General features: G+C 40.9%; 1 protein-coding gene across 1 annotated transcript in view; it reads right to left on the minus strand.

Moving 5' to 3' along the window:
- Window positions 1-407: 407 nt before the first annotated feature.
- LOC104588562 (uncharacterized) overlaps window positions 408-17,783 on the minus strand; it is a 61,896-nt gene continuing 44,520 nt past the window's right edge. Inside the window, exons 3-4 of the mRNA XM_010246543.3 lie at window positions 8,107-8,369; window positions 408-2,792 (exon numbers count right to left, since the gene is read on the minus strand). Of these exons, the coding sequence (XP_010244845.1) occupies window positions 954-2,792; window positions 8,107-8,369 (2,102 nt within the window). The 3' untranslated portion in view covers window positions 408-953. The remainder of the gene's footprint in view (window positions 2,793-8,106; window positions 8,370-17,783) is intronic.

A 17,783-nucleotide genomic window follows, 5' to 3' on the forward strand; every position in this document is an offset into this window, starting at 1 on the left:
GTATTTTGAACATTTTTCATGCTTATTAAAAGTTTCTAACAAAGAGAATCCACTTGACTCCACTTGCAACTGTGTCAAAAAGTTCGGAAGATGATTACAATTATTAAACTTTTGGGAAGGTTTCAGCAACCATTAAAAACTTTAGGACATTTCAGCAATTTACCCTTATTACAAAACAAGTAATGGTCATCTCGTCGCCAACTTAACCAAGTATTCTTTTACCGGCTCCAGTTCTTTCAGAACTTTTTCATTGAACCAATTTTTATCACTTTTGGAATTCAATTATTTACCAATCCAGTAATCAATCACAGGATAAAAAAGGTTTCCCAGTGACTGGCTGAGGACTGACGGGCTTTTTAGGAGTTAGGTTCCTACCTCCACGGCTCCACCTGCAATTACAAGCGAAGGATTATAAATGGAATTTATAGACTGGAAGACTTTACACTAGTATCCTGAGGGCCCACATTCATCAGTATATATGGTGCCCCCGTATCTTGACCAATACAAATTCAAATTCCAATTTTGAGTCCCAAAATTATACCCAAGGAAAAGCCTCAGTAGATGGACGGCCAGTAGAAGAAGAGGATTAGATTTAACATTATTCATCAACAATATCATTGCACCTTAAAGACACATAGGACATGGGTTAGTGAGGTGTATGATTTGCAATTAAAGAAAAAAAAAGAACTATCCACCACTAGGTCCACGCTGTGTTCAGTGGACTACTCCTTTTGGAATGAAAACATATGAAGATTCTGGATATAAATACTGCTTTGCTGCACCATTACTCCATTAGTAGTTTGAGGCTATCTGGAGAACCCCATGTGACACCAACCTTTTAAATGGATAATCTAATTATCTATGCCGTGGCCAAATCAGCCTTCTCTTCCAGTACAGTGAAAATTCCATCTCAGCTGATGTGCATCTGAATTGAGAGGACTGAACCTCTAATTCTACTCTTTGTGCTCACACTGGACTACTTTTGCTCCATTTGAAACTAAATGATCCTCCAAGGAAATTCTAACATCAGAATTTCCTTGCTCATTTTGGCACAAATTCAGATCCACTGTCTGACCCTCTTGAGAATTGCCAGTTGTATCTGCAACCACCATTTCTTTTTCTCCAGCCTGGACTTCAGCTTCACCTTGCACAACAGAAATATCTTGCTCATTTTGATTAGAATACAAGTTCTTGCTCACTTCAGTATCTGCAACCGGCATTTTTGTTTCTCCAACTTGGACTTCACATTCACTTTGCACTACAGAAGCTTCTTGCTCATTGTGGTTAGAACAAATGTCCCCATGCACTGCATCTCGGAGATTTTTATTCACTTCAATTTTCAACATTTCAGGGTCTTCAACTTGAAACCCAGGTGCATCATTTTGGTTGAATACTAATCCCAAATGTTGCATATTTTGATCATCATTGTTCACATCCAACTTTATCATGCCTACTTGGACTTCAGGCACATGCTCTTCATTTTGGTGAAAATACAAGTCCTCTTTCACCTCCGTATCAACTGCAACCGGAACCTTTATTTCCCCAACTTGGACTTCAGATTCACATTGCAGTACAGACACTTGCTCATCTTGGTTAGAATGCAAGTCCCCATGCCCTGCATCTTGAAGAAAATACAAGTCTTCTTTCATCTCTGTATCAACTGCAAACGGCACTTTTATTTCTCCAACTTGGGCTTCAGATACACATTGCATTACAGACACTTGCTCATCTTGGTTAGAATGCAAGTCCCCATGCCCTGCATCTTGATGAAAATACAAGTCCTCTTTCATCTCTGTATCAACTGCAACCGGCACTTTTATTTCTCCAACTTGGACTCCAGATACACATTGCAGTACAGACACTTGCTCATCTTGGTTAGAATGCAAGTCCCCATGCCCTGTATCTTGGTTAGGTGCATCAATTTTGTTGACTGTTAATCCAGAATGTTGCAAATCTTGATCATCATTATTCACATCTGACATTATGCTACCTACTTTAACTTCAGGAACATACTCTTCATTTTGGTTAGAATACAAGTCCTCAGCCAACTTTTCATGGTCTTCAACTAGAACCATAGGTGCATCATTTTGGTTTAGTGTTCCTCCCAAATGTTTCACATCATGACAATCTTTGTTCACATCTGACATTACAATATCTACTTGGACTTCAGTTATACCATCTACCTTGAGCTCATTTTTTTGATCTATCCCGTTTTGTAGCTTCTCATTGACTTTCACTGCCAATATTTTGAGATCTTCAACTTGAAGCCTGAATGCATTGTTTTGGTTTAGTGTTGATCCCGAATGTTGTAGATCTTGGCCATCCTTGTTGATATCTGACATTATGGTAGTTACTTGGACTTCAGCTGCATTCTCAACTGCCTGTTCAGTTTTCTGATCACTCTTGTTTCTCGGGAATCTCTTTTTCGGCCATTTCTTTTTGAAACGAACCTTCTTTGGTTTTAGAGCCTTTGCAGCTTCATCTTTTGCAGCATCCAACTCAGTCCCTTTCTTTTTGCATGGGACAACTGTGTACTGAGAGTTGCCATTGGATTGGACATCAGTTCCACCTGCAGCCTGGATTGCAAGAAGAGCGGTTCTTGCAGCTTTGATTTCTGCTTCCTTTTTGGTTTTAGCTGCTGCTCCAATGTATTGAATCCCTCCGATCTCAACAGTACAAGAGAATGGCATTTTGCCTGGTGTGTCATCCTTGTGACAGATATATGATGGGATTGCATAGTTCATCTTTTGCGCATATTCCTGGAGTAAATTTTTGCACAAACCTGTCTCATGCTAGAAAATGCACACACCCAAAAAAATAAAAATATAAGCATTTAAGGTAACAAATGATGACAATCTATTAAACCTATTTTGTAAAACAATTCCAGTATGGCAGGTAACACTAGAAGAATGTGAAATATATTGGAATTCTGTATAACATTAGAAGATCAGTACCACAAAATCATAACAGAGTTTGGTTCTATGTTATGTATTATGAAATTCATGAACAAGCAAGCAAGTTACACTAAATGATGGTAACAGAAAATCATAGAAAGAAAGCTTTAAGAAAAACAGATTCAAGACAAATCAGCCTTAGTTCGTGTTAGATGACTAGTCCCTAAAGAATCATGGAACAACAGTAACTTAACTAGTAGAAGGCTCAAGACAATAAACTGAAAAGAGGCAATGTAGAGCAACTCATACTAGAGAGCTCAGATTCCCTCCCCACTAAACTCTGCATGCTTTCTGAAAGCACTGGCATCCACCCGCACATTGGGAATATCTCCCGAACATGTGCATTAAATTCATGGGGAGATTTCCCAAGGTGCAGGTGGATGCGAGTGCTTTAAGGGTGCATGCAGATATTTTGTTGGGAGGAGATCCCATGCAGATAAGTACAAGACACATGATGGAAATATGAAACAATCACGATAGAACATATCATGAACACACAAGTGGCTGTCAATTTTTCTTTGGCTGTTGACACTTAACAGAACTGAAAGAATTTTATTAAAGATAGAAAGGAGAAAGATACAATGGAAAAGAAAAGGAGAACACAAAATAGCAAAAAACACAACACAGAAGTGCAATAAGACAAGTCACATCCACCCATAGGCCATGGTACAGTTGATCCAATGTACTTCTACTAGTATTATTATTTGCTTCTTACAAGGGGCATGCATTTTTTTTATTAGTAAATAGAGTCTTAGGCAAATCTTATGCATGCAATTCTTGGTCCTCTTTAACCAAGTAATTGGAGTTTGTTTGAAGGAACAATAAAGAAAAACAGCTTTTTTTAAATCCAAAACTTCTGGTCTGCAATTTCTTGGTAGGTACCTTTTTACTCTTGCTAGAGCAATGAGAATAGAAACTACTGTCTTGCTTTTCTTGAACAGATAACCATAATTTCAATTACTTGATGCAAAAAAAGGAAAAGTATAAGGCTCCTAAATCAAGCCAAGCCCCATTAAGAGATTAGGTTAGCCCAAAACAACTGTTCCATATGCACTCCTTGCTTTGCCAATGTACCTGCTATTGTATTTGCTTACCTGTTGATCACTTGATCCATTTAAATTTAGTGTCAGCCTCACCTGGTAGCCTTCTTACTTCCTTTATTTGTTCTGTAGAGCCAAGGTCCATCACTGTTGTTAGCCATCCAACCTATCACCAGTGAGGAGTCACCTTCTACTTATAAAAGTCTCGAGCTCAAAAGCTTTGCTATCTTTAATCTTTGCAGAAGGGCAGAGAGTTCTGCTAGTAGTGAATCTGAAACCCCAATTGGGCCAGAACAAAGTGCCACAACCATGCCCCTACAATCTCTGAGGATTCCTATAGCTGAAGGACCTGGGTTTCCAAAGAAGCTGCCATGAAAATTAAGTTTGATTCTGTTTCCTAGGTGGAATAAACTCCTCTTGTACTGTTGCTTTCTAAATCAAATGCCACAACCTACCAGTGTATTTTTTTGTCCACCTTCAAGCTTCCTATCAATGTTGCAAATCAAATTGAGATTTGAGAAGCTTATGAGAGATTTTCTTTGGGAACTGGGAGATTCAAAAGAAGGGCCATCTAGTGAAGTGGGAAGTTGGCAGCGAATGGATGGGATGTGTATTGACCCCAGGGCTTCTCACTATTCCCCTTGGAAAGCCATTGTTGGAGTCATACCTGCTTTTCAACCTTTCATCAGGTATGATGCTTGCTCAAGTAACAAAATTTTGTTTTGGGAGGATATTTGGGTTGGAAACACTCCCCTTAAGGATAGGTTCCCGTTTATGTACTCTCTTTCTTTAAATAAATTCAAGGTTATTTCCTCCTTTCGAGTGTCTGAGGGTTCATGGGATTTGGGCCTAAGGAGAGGGTTGAGGGACTCACAAGTGGCTTTTGCAGATGAGTTGTTCTCAAGTCCTAAATCAGTCTAACCCGGATAATAGAATTTGGTTAGAGTCCTCTTCAAGTTTCTTCTCTTGCTTTTCATTTTTCAATGCTTTATTTCATTCTGCTATTGTGCCTATTTCTTTCCCTGCCAAAGAAGTGCAGTTTACTCCTATTCCACCAAAGGTTAGGGCATTCTGTTAGGAAGTGGTTCTCCAAAAGAACAATACTATGGACGTGCTTCAAAGTAAAAAGGCCACATTGGTTCTTTCCCAACATGTCTATAGCCTTTGCTTGAGTGGTGACACAGTGACTCATCTATTAACCCCATGTCCTTTTGTTTCTTATATTTGGGATTGGTTCTCCTCTCTCTTTGGTTGCAGGTGGATTCCTCCCTCATGTGTAGATAACCTTTTTGACTCTAGCTTCTTCCAACAACCAAAGAAGAGAGGTAGGGTGATGTGGAAAACAACAAGAGCAGTTGTCTTTTGATCAATTTGGGAGGAGAGCAATAATAGGATTATCCAAGGGCAAGAAAGATTTAAGGAAGCACTTGTTGAGGGCATTACCATCAGGGTTATACATTTGCTGAAAGCTTTCGAATTTTACAAGGACTATTCTTATGCTGACTTAATTAGAGGCTGGAGTGCTATAGTTGGTTCCTCTTCCTCTTCTCCTATAGTTTCAGGAAAGTTGGCCCCACTAGACCTGTTCATGAGCCGAGTAGCCCGACGGGCTTGGACAGGATTTCAGGCCTACGAGCTCGGGCTCAAGCCTAAAACACCAGGCCCGACCTTTTTTCAAGCCAATCTCAGGCTTTCTCAAAAAAGCCCGAGCCCAACTTGATAATGTATTATACAATAAAAGTATATTTTATATAATAAAGAATATATATAATATATTTTCTTCTTTATTATTCATCTCTTTTTTAAGTAATAGTGAGATGTTTCATTATTTTTTAGGTTTTGAGGTCTTTTAGTATAAATAAAACAGTTTTTATTGAATAAAAAAAGAAAAAAATCTTTTTCCAATTTTCTAAATGGGCTTGGGCTCGGGTCCGGGCTTCGGGCTTTATATAAGGGTTAGGCTCAGGCTCAAGACCTAGGCCCGATGGTTGGGTCGGGCTTAGTCTCGGAACTGATATATTCTGTTAACACAGAGACAGCCCAGCCCGAACCCAACCCAGACCATGAACAGGTCTAGTCCCCACTGCCACTTTTTAGAGTGAAATTGAACTTTGATGGCAGCTCTCTAGGTAACCCAGACCCCGCAAAAACTAAGAGTCTTTCAAAATGAGGAGAGGAGAGCTGGCCCTTCACTCAGGCCCAATAGGGGTGAGAGATTCTTTAATGGCAAAAGTAAATGCCTTACTCCAAGGTCTCAAACCAGCAAAACAATGAGAAATGCAACAATTAGAAGTGGAAGGAGATTCCATGGTGCTAATACGTTGAATGCAAACAATAAGTTTGGGAATGTGGTTTTTCAGACAACCGCTAAGAAATTTTGAGCTTAGCAAGGGAGCTTGAGGTGCAGTTTAGATGGGCAAGAAGATCAACAAATGGAATGGCTGACGCTCTAGCTAAGCAAGGAGTCAATAAGGAGGCATTGCTTTGGGCTTGTTTGTAAGAATGACTTTGTTTGTGGGCTCCCCATCCAGTTTTTAGGTGGTGACAGTTGTACTCTAACTATTATTATCAATGAAAGTTATTTGTTTCCTATCCAAAAAAAAAAGTGCCACAGCCTGATATGAAACTACACTTCATATCAGATTGCATTTTCTTCAAAACCTCATCTTCTACACCTCCCATATTCAGGCTTCATCAGTCATGACTTGCAAAAGTCGTGCGAATCAGGGCATTTCCAATTCCATCAACTATTTGCTACTATTAGGTTTAGAATTAGATTAAAAAGCTTGGCCAACACTAATTGTGCTGTACAAAACTGCTATGAAGCAGCACCCAATCGAGCAGATAAAATGGAAAAATTGTTATCAAAGATATATTACAAATATGACGACCTATCAGGTTGCTTCAAATGTTTTAAAAGCATAAGAGCCAATTTGCGCCTGAGGCGCAAGGCGAGGTGCACGCCTTTTTAAGCAAGGCAAATTTAAAAAAAAAAAAAAACTAAAAATAAAAAAAAAGTCTGAAAATTAAAAAAAATGCCAAACAAATTTAAAAAATGCAAAATTCAAAAAATATTAAACATAATTTAATAAAAATATAAACTTAAATTTTAAAATAAATGTTTAAAAAAAACTATTATCTAAATTTAAAATACATAAACATAACATGTAAAGCGTATTCAAATGAAAATTTAAAAATAAAAGCATATGAAGCATTTTCAAGCATGTAAAACCCACAATCTCTTTTTTTCCATAATTGCATTGCTTCAAGTAGCAGCTAATGTGATGGAAAACATATTGCATTCTTGATTCTATGAGTCACCTTTGTACTACGCCCCTCAAGGCAAGCCCAAACAAGTAGCTATGTTAGGGTCTGAAATTCGTATTTCTCACATAAAAAATAATGATTTTATAAATTTCATTGCCTTTTAAGAAGATATTTTATTGCAATGAATGAATGAACATTATCAAAAAGCGCAAAATTTTAAGAAGGTGAATGCTTGGGATAAGGCACAAGGCACATCAGGCGTGCGCCTTTTGCGTAGGACCTGGGAAAGGTGCATACCCCAAAATGCACCTCGCCTATGTGCCTAGGCGCGCCTTTTAAAACACTGGTTGCTTCTAGAATTTGGTTGTGCAATCCTTGCAATGAGTTTTCTTCCCAGCCTTTTTCAAGAAAACTACAACCACATGTACGAGGAGAGTTTCCAACCACAGAGATACAGGATCCCCCATGCATCCAAGATATTTTTTAGTCTTGACAATCATGGATGTTTTCCTATGTTGAGAAATAGAGGAAAATGCAAATAACGTTTACATTCAGGCAGGCTTAGGTTGGGCAACTCAAGGCCTCAACTCAAACCCAACCTGTTCAAAAGTTCAGATCGGGCTTGGAATGGGTTCACCAAAGTTTATTAGAATTTTAACATAATAGAAACCAGAAAAGGAAAAATGTAAAGACAGTGACAGTTAATAACAAAACCATAACAATAAATATGAAATAACAATAACAGTATCATTCTCTGTACATAAAATAGTCATTCAAACAGTTTCATCATGACGGGATATCCATGCATTATTTGGCAATGTCCAACAATAGCTAAAATGGCATACCACTGGATGTGCGATGCATTCTTTCATGTGTCCTGACTTTGCCAACTCCATAAGAGCAATTTCAGCAGCTGACTGCTCAGCTGCCTTCCGATTGAAAAATCCAGGTAAAGAATCATATCTGACATTGTCTACAATCACTGTAGACCTAAAACTGGGCTCATGGGAAGGACCTTCCTTTGTAGTCTCATATACAGGAGTAGGAATTCCTGCCTTCTGTGCATATTCTTGTAACCGGCTCTTAAATACATAGCAATTTGATACCCCTGTTAAAACCAATACAAAGAACAAAATACTTTATACAGAAAAACAAAAGGTAATACAAATAAAATTCTTTTAATTTACTTATAATACAAATTTAATTAAATGAGTTAATTATGTGTCAAGTGAGTCCTTTAATGAAAACCTCTAGAAATTAATCTCCATAAAACATGTTTCTAGCTGCTAATTGTGGTAGATGAATGAATTAAAGTGAACTGCAGTCAAAATTAATTGCCTAATTGTTGAAGGCATTTTTTTATAATCCAAATAATATTTAAATAAATTAGAACTCAAATAAGTGGGTTGGCTAGTCTGCTAGCCAAATCATTAAAACTATAAAAAAGTATCCCGTATGGGAGTTCCCTCTCTTTAAGTGGGAGGAACAGGTGTCCTTCACCTAGGAGGAGGAGGTAGTTACATAACTACCCCACTCCCTATTTAAGCTCCTTAAGGAGAAGCTAGAAGCACAGACAGACAGAGAGACTCTTCGGAGAAAATTTTCACAAGAGATTCTTAAGAAAAGCAAAGATAAGTAGAGAAGAAAAGAAGTGCTCAAGGGAAGGCAAGGAAGGAAAAGTCTCACTAATACAGGTAGAAAAAAGAAAGTCCTCTCTGTGAGTACTTCCTATATATGTCTTCTGCTATGTATCCTTCTTCCTCTCTCTTTTATTTTCACTTTTGAGAAAGGAAATAGAGGGAAATTGGTGAGATACCCCTCACCTCGGAAGCCCCTTCGAGGGTGGCTTAACCTCCTGAAACAGAAAATGGGGAGGAAGAAGAGAAGGGAAGGTAGGAAAAGAGGGATGCAGTGAAAGAGAAAAACAGGGGATATTCATTCATTCCTTCTTTAAAAGAGTAGGGCCTTATATATCTGGCCTACAGGTGTAATCATAGAGGGAATATCCTCTGATTGGCAGAATAACTAACTGATAACAAACCCTGGGAAATATCATGGAGGGAATATCTTCTGTCGACAGAATCACCCTCTCTGTGTGTAACTAATTCTGAGGCTCTGTTGCCTGTCCCTGAGGCTCTGTCGCCTGTCCTTTCTGCTTCCTTGAGTACTGCTGATGGGTAGTGGCCTGCTCCACTCCCTGTGTTGGGTTAGGGGAAGGTATTTGGGTCCCAACAATTCCTCCCTCCTTAGCATTGACCTTGTCCTAAAGGTCTAGGTTCGGGAACCTCTCATTCAGCCTGAGATAAGGTTCCCAAGTGGCGTCTTCTGGGGGCAACCCGGCCCATTCTACCTTGGCTTCTGGTACAACCTGCCCACCTCGTCGGACCCATCGAAAATCCACAATTTTGATGGGCTCTGTGTAAATGTCCCCTTCTTCAGTGAATTGGGGTAAGCTAGATGAGGTAGGAGTATAATTTCCCACAGCCTTCTTGAGAAGAGAGATGTGAAACACTGGATGAAGCTTCGAGGTAGTAGGGAGGTCCAATCTATAAGCAACAAGGCCCACTCTTTCGAGCACCTTGTAGGGCCCATAATACTTGGGAGCTAGCTTGTGCCAAGCTCGTCTTACCACTGAGACCTGGCGGTAAGGTTGGAGCTTAAGGTAGACAAAATCACCCACCTGAAACTCTAATGGGCGGTGGTGAGAGTCATAGCTGATCTTCATTCGTTGCTGGGCCTTTGTCAAATTGGCCTTGAGCAGTCTAAGAATCTCGTCTCTTTCCAGTAGGCGAGTCTCTACTTCTGCTACCTTGGACGACCCATATTCATAGGGTAATATGGGAGGGGGTTCTCTGCCATATAGGGCCTTGAAATGTGTCATCCCTGCAGCTGACTGATAAGTTGAGTTGTACCAGTATTCTGCCCACGGAAGCCAGTGAGCCCATTGTCTAGGCTTCTCCCCTATGAAGCATCTAAGGTAGGCTTCTAAGCATCGATTAATGACTTCAGTCTGTCCATCAGTTTGCGGGTGATAGCTGGTGGATGGGTGTAGTCGGGTTCCTTGCAATCTGAAGTACTCCTTCCAAAATGAACTTAGGAAGGCAGGGTCACGGTCCGAGACAATGGATCTTGGTGTTCCATGTAGTTTCACCACGTCCCGTATGAAAATGTCGGCCACCATCGCTGCAGTGTAAGGGTGAGGCAAAGCAGAGAAATGGCTATACTTGGTGAGGCGGTCAACCACTACCATGATGACTTCTTTTCCTATAGAACGAGGGAGTCCTGTGATGAAATCCATGGAGAGGTCTTCCCACACTTGCTCTGGAATCTTGAGGGGTTGTAGAAGGCCCGCGGGTGACTGTGAGGAGTATTTCTGCTGTTGGCAAGTTGGGCATTCTGATACATAGTGCAACACATCCTTGTGCATTCCTACCCAATGGTAGTGGCTGCTGAGTCTTTTTAGGGTCCGTAGCAACCCTGAATGTCCACCCAATGTGGAATCATGAAACAACCTTAGCAGTTCAGTTTTGTGGGTGGAATTTGGAGCAACCACAAACCTACCCTTGAAGAAAAGATCAAGCCCCACAATTTGGTAACCCAGAACCTGAGAAGGGTCACTTTTCCACCTTTCCCTGATGTCTTGCAGCTGTGGATCAGATCTGGCTTCTTGCCGTATAGCTTCAAATAAGGGAAAACTGGGCTGAGAGCAGGTTAGTTGGGTCAGCTCTTCTACCCGTGATAAGGCATCAGCTACTTTGTTGGCAGGCCCAGGTTTATACTCGATGTGGTAGTCAAATCCCATTAGTTTACTAAGCCATTTTTTCTGCTCCGGGGTGTGCACCCTTTGTTCTGCTATGTACTTCAAACTTCTTTGGTCTGTCCTGATGATAAATTGGCATCCCAATAGGTATGCACGCCATTTCTGTACTGCCATTACCACGGCCATCATTTCCTTGACATAGGTGGACTGATTTTGGTGGGCTGCTGAGAGAGCTTTGCTGAAATAAACAATGGGTTGCCCCTTCTGCATCATAACGGCCCCCACTCCGACACCCGATGCATCACACTCTATCTCAAAGGGTTGAGAGAAATCCGGAAGAGTGAGGACTGGAGGGCTAGAGACTGCTGTCTTTAAGTCTTCAAAGGCCCGTTGGGCATCATCAGCCCACCCAAACGAATCCTTCTTTAACAGGCGTGTTAGAGGGGCGGCCATAAGCCCATACCCCTTAATGAAGCGCCTATAATAACCGGTAAGCCCAAGAAAACCCCTGAGAGCCTTTACAGTGGTGGGCTTGGGCCAATTTTGGATGGCACCTATCTTTTCTGGGTCTGCCATGACCCTGGCCTGCAGCAACCACATGGCCTAAGTACCGAATCTGTCTTTGTCCAAAGGAGCACTTTGCCAATTTGGCATGCAACTAGTGCTCTCTCAAAATTGTGAGGGTAAGTTTGAGATGTTTCATATGGGTGCCCCAATCCTAGCTGTAAACCAAGATGTCATCGAAAAATAGCAGAATAAATTGCCTTAAGAAAGGCCTGAAGATGTCATTCATGAGGGCCTGAAAGGTGGAGGGGGCGTTGGTAAGACCAAACGGCATAACCAGAAACTCATAGTGGCCATTGTGGGTCCTAAAGGCTGTCTTGTGGATATCAGCCTAGTGAACCCGGATCTGATGATACCCGGACCGCAGGTCCAGTTTGGAGAACACTTGTGCTTCCCCTAACTCGTCCAGCAGTTCGTCAATGAGAGGTATTGGGAACTTGTCCTTCACTGTAATCTGGTTCAGGGCCCGGTAATCTACGCAAAACCATCAACTACCATCTTTCTTCTTCACTAGGAGTACGGGGGATGAAAACGGGCTGGTGCTGGTCTGTATATGCCCCTTGTCTAGTAGCTCTTTTACTGCCTTCTCAATTTCCAGCTTTTGGAAATAAGGGTATCTATATGGCCTCACATTGGCTGGTTTGGATTCGGGTAAGAGAGGTATCTGATGGTCATGAGCCCGGGGTGGAGGTAACTAGTTCGGTTCCTTGAATATGTCACCAAACTGATCGAGGATCGATCTTAGGCTCTGGTGTTGGGCTTCAGTAGGTTGGTCACAGTCCTGATTGTTTAAAATCGGAACTGTGGGCCAAATGCCCAAATGCATAAAACAAGGGCTGTCCAGTATCCTTGGAGGCCCATATTATAGAGGCTAAGGTATCACCTCGGGGACTAGGGGGCCGCACCCCTTGCAAATGGCAGGTCTGTCCATTTTGGCAAAAATCCATTGTCATTCTGGCCCAATCACACAGTGCAGGACCTAGGCCACGTAACCAATGGATTCCCAAAATGATATCAGCCCCCAAGAATTCCAATGGGTGAAGATCTACCACGAAATTATGGCCCTGTACGAGGACCCTTTCCTTCTTACATACACCATCACATAACATTTGATTCCCATTAGCCGCATGGATTGAAAAGAGAGGAGTGGGGTGTATAGTCATACCTAGTTGCTTTGCCAAACGGCAAGTGATGAAATTCAAAGTAGAGCCATTGTCAATCAAAACCATCACAGATCGGCCACCCAAACTTCCTTCTACTCGCATGGACTGAAGAGGGTTGAGGCCCATGAGAGCGTGTAGAGAGATCTCGACTCCAACCGATTCTGGTTCGCCTGATATCAGCTCACAGTCTTCGAGGTGCTCTGGTTCTGTCCCCTCCGGTTCTCCCTCTGTTTGAAGGAGAAATACTCGCTAGACCCGGCACTTATGGCCCGGCCCAAACTTATCATCACAGTTGTAACAGAGGCCCTTCTCGCGTCGGGCCTGCATCTCAGCCCACGAGAGGCGCTTGAAAGGCACAGTGGGCTTGGGCAAAATGGGCTTCTGTGGATCCCCAACTTGTTTTTGGGGTTGCTGTTCGGCCCGTTGGAGAGCCCTCACATTTGGATAGGATGGCTTGCTAGTCCTGCGCATGCTATCAATCTTCTCTTCTTGAAAGCGAGCCATGCCCACCGCCGCCATGATTGTCGCTGGTCGAAGAGCTCTCACTTCCAGGCGGATGTCTTCTCTAAGACCTCCCACAAAACACCCAACCAAGGCCTTCTCCGGCCATCCGTGTACTCTGGTCGCCATTCTTTCAAACTCGAGCTGGTAGTCTGCTACTGTCCCTGTCTGTTTTAATCGAGTGAGAAGTTCGTCATAATCCACGAACGCCGTCGGCCCAAAACCGATGCACAGAGCTTCTGTGAACTCTGCCCAAGCTACCTGAGGATGGGTTTGTCGATACCACTGAAGCCAGAGAATAGCGTCTCCTTCAAGGTGAATGGAGGCGATGGCGACGCGCTGGTGTGCAGGGGTTTCATGGTACTCGAAGAATCTCTCTGCTCTGAAGATCCAAGGAATGGGATCTCCACCGGAATAGTTGGGAAAATTGATTTTAGTAACCTTTCCGGTGGGGTAACACCCAGTTCCCTGGCTTCCGGAAACAGAGGCGTCGGCCCCTGTTGGCTGACTGGTCTCGCCGGAATGTTGTTGGGAGGCGAGGTTAGAGATGACCACCTTGAGATCCCTAAGTTCGTTCAGTACTTGGTGGAACCCAATCTCAAGTTGGTCGACTCTGTCTTCCATGGTAGAGGATCTTGTCTGCGGCATAGCTGGTCTACAACCTTGCTCTGATACCAACTTGGTGAGATACCGCTCACCTTGGAAGCCCCTTCGAGGGTGGCTTAACCTCCTGAAATAGAAAATGGGGAGGAAGAAGAGAAGGGAAGGTAGGAAAAGAGGGATACAGTGAAGGAGAAAAACAGGGGATATTCATTCATTCCTTCTTTAAAAGTGTAGGGCCTTATATATCTGGCCTACAGGTGTAATCATAGAGGGAATATCCTCTGATTGGCAGAATAACTAACTGATAACAAACTCTGGGAAATATCATGGAGGGAATATCTTCTGTCGACAGAATCACCCTCTCTGTGTGTAACAAATTCTAAGGCTCTGTTGCCTGTCCCTGAGGCTTTGTCGCCTATCCTTTCTGCTTCCTTGAGTACTGCTGATGGGTAGTGGCCTGCTCCACTCCCTATGTTGGGTTAGGGGAAGGTATTTGGGTCCCAACAGAAATAAACCATCTACAACCATGTGCCTCTACTTGGTAGATTATGGTCCCTCTTTCAAGACAAAGTTAGGGAATAAACCATCTAAAGTCTAATTCTCGAAGACTGATTATGGTTCCCTTGAAATGAAAATGAAAAGTAGAGGGGAATAAACCATCTACAACCAGGTGCCTCTACTTGGTTGATTATGGTCCCTCTTTCAAGACAAAGTTAGGGATTAAACCATCTGCAGTCTAATTCTCGAAGGCTGATTATGGTTCCCTTCAAATGAAAATGAACAGAAGAGGGATGAAAATCGTCTACAATCAAATATTCAGTTTGATTGACTACAGTTCCCTTTTTGTATGCAAAATTCCAAGGATTAAGGCTGTCTGCAATCAGAATTTCATCTGATTGACTACAGATTATTGTGAAGAAAGGAGTGAGAAGGAAATTTTCTTTGTATTAAAAAGAAAAGAGAAATGTATTGTTGTATAGTTTCTCAATTGTATTTTCTTTTTGTTTCTTCTCATTCGTGTACACTTGATGTAAAAGAAAAGCAAATGAAAAGTTCTTTTTAAATACCCTATTGTTCTTTTCTTTTGTTCTATGCGTTCATTTCTCCAAGTCAGAATCAAAAGGTGTTCTCTACTTTCTTGTGGAGATGTAATTAAGGGGAACAATCTGTATGATTCCCTGAATGGGCCTTACCCAAAATAATAAAAACTCAATCACTTGATTGAGTGAATTATATTGCATGAGAATTTATTAAAATTTTCACACCAACACTAATGCAGAATGAATGTGCAATTGAGGGCATTGTTCTCTTCTATCTTTAGTTGCAGGTGGACACCTCACACCTCCCCTGGATGTGATAAGCCTTTTTGACCCAAGCTTTTTCAGGAAACTGAAGAGGCATGGAAGAATAATGTGTTGGGCCACAAGAGTAGCTATCATATGGTCGGTCTGGGAAGAAAGAAACAATAGTATGAGCAAAGGAGTGGAGAAAACCAAGGAGGAAAATGTAGAAAGAATAACCATTATGACTATTCAATGGTTGAAAACTTTGGATTTATTTAAAGACTTCTCAACTGAAGACATTTACAAGAATTGGGGAGTGGTGGCAACTACAACCTCCATAAAACCTATTATGCAGGAGTTGTGGTCCCCACCAACACAACAAAGAATGAAACTAAACTTTGATGAGAGCTCTAGAGGTAACCCTGGTCCTTCAGGTATAGGGGGAGTATTCAGAGATGAAAATGGCAGAATTGTAGCTATGTTTTCAGGGCCAATAGGAGTGGGGGACTCAATGAGAACGGAGGTGATGGCCTTGCTTCAAGATGTTAGATATGCCAAACAATTGGGATTACACCAAGTTGAGATAGAGGGAAACTTTAAATTGTTAATTGATTGGCTGCAATCAGGTAAGTTGGGAGCCTGGATTTATAGACAGACCATAAGGGAAATCATTAATATAAGAAGGGAGGTTGGTGTGTGCTTCAAATGGACAAGGAGATCAGCTAATGGCTAAACAAGGGACTGTGAGGGAGAGTATGTTCAGGGCAGTTTTGTAATAAAGATCACTAGGAACTTGATACCTGTTTAGAGGTTGATAGTTGTACTTAATATTGTATTAATGAAGTTAACCGTTTCCAATAAAAATAAATAAATAAATAAAAGTGCAATTGAGAACTTAGGAGTTCCAAGATTGAGTATAACCTAGAACCAAGAGCGACTCCAGAACACCAAAATGTGCATTTTGAATTAGAAAAACAACCAATTGCATTAAACACAAAGACATAGTTCTAATAGAAGTTTAATAGTTACAAAAACAGTTCAAACTGTTTACACTCAAAAGTGACTTCAATCAAGGCATTAATTGTGGATATATAAGTTGATAGAATCCAATCAAGGCATTAATTGTGGGTATCTAAGTCCTTGGGTCTATCTTGCAAGTCCTATTACAATCCAAAAACAATTTTTTTCCTCCTACCATTTTATCTTTCAATATCCTTCATGTAATTTCAAGTTTCAAGCACAAGACCATAGGGAAAGCAAGAGTAGGTGGACTGGCTGGCTTTATGGATACAGTTGATGCACACCATTTTATCATTGAGGGGATACTTTAGTCCTTTACTAAGATGCGAAAGAGAGGCAGCATAGTCCTTTACATTTTTTTTAAGTGTTAAACATACAAATGTGGGGACAAGTGGGAGAAAGAAACTTTTTCTACTCTCAAATGCTCTCCCTTTCTCCCCTTTTCTATTCTTTCCTCTTTTTTCCCTCCCTCACCCTAATGTAGGATCTGCTCAATTCTAGTCCTTAGAGAATGTTGAATGGTCTTCTTTGATCAGAAGCTTATGTTGATGGCTGTAATGGCTTCTTGAAAGAATAAGAAAGAAAATAGGGAGAGAAAGAATAGAGAAAATACCCAGAATCACTCACAAGGTGCCTAGAATCATTCTAAGGTATGGGAAATTGGGAATCACTCACCATAATGAGCATAAGCTGAAGAAAACTAAATAAACTTAGTTGCTCTTTGTGAAAAATGCCCATACATATTTATAGACTCTAAATTCAAAATAATCCTAGGATTAAAACTGTTAGACTCATAATAGTCCTAGGAATCAAATTGTTAGACTCAATAGTCCTAGTAAGATTCAAATTAAGATGTCATATCATATACCTATTTCAATTCAAAGAAGACTCAATAACTCTAACCCTACTTATGCAATGACTATGAACTGATGTAGGACCAGTTCAATACTTCAATTCTAGTCCTTAGAGAATGTTGGTTGGCTTCTTTGATCAGAAATTTATGGCTGTCGATGGCAGTAATGGCTTCTTGAAAGAATAAGAAAGAAAATAAGGAGGAAAAAGAGAAAAAATACCCAGAATCACTCACAGGGTGCCTAGAATCACTCTAGGGTATGGGAATCCTCAACATAATTAGCATAAGCTAAAGAAAACTCAATAAATTTCACTGCTCTCTTATGTAAAACGTTCACACATAATTATAGACTCTAAACTCATAATAATCATAGGAGTCAAACTGTTAGATTCATAATAGTCCTAGGAGTCAAACTGTTAGACTCAATAATCCTAGTAGGACTCAAAATAAGCTGTCATATCCTATTTCAATTCAAAGAAGACTCAATAACTCTAATCCTACTTATGTAATGACACTGAAATTTTACAACACAAGAAAACTATGAACACACAATCAAACCCTATTATTAGACCCTACAAAAGAATTGCAAAAATGGAAAAATTATTTCCAGTGTCCAAAAATACAGAAATACATAAAATTTCACAAAATTCCAATTTTGACACTTCAGCTCCTGCAACACTCCCTCTCTCTATCGGGTTTGACACATCAGATTCTAGGCTAAACGAAGTCTGAGATTCCTTTATTTTCTCCCTTTTTTATGATTGTTGTGTGTTCA

This window comes from Nelumbo nucifera, chromosome 5 (genome assembly GCF_055504915.1).
Source record: "Nelumbo nucifera cultivar China Antique chromosome 5, China Antique-T2T, whole genome shotgun sequence".
NCBI lineage: Eukaryota > Viridiplantae > Streptophyta > Magnoliopsida > Proteales > Nelumbonaceae > Nelumbo > Nelumbo nucifera.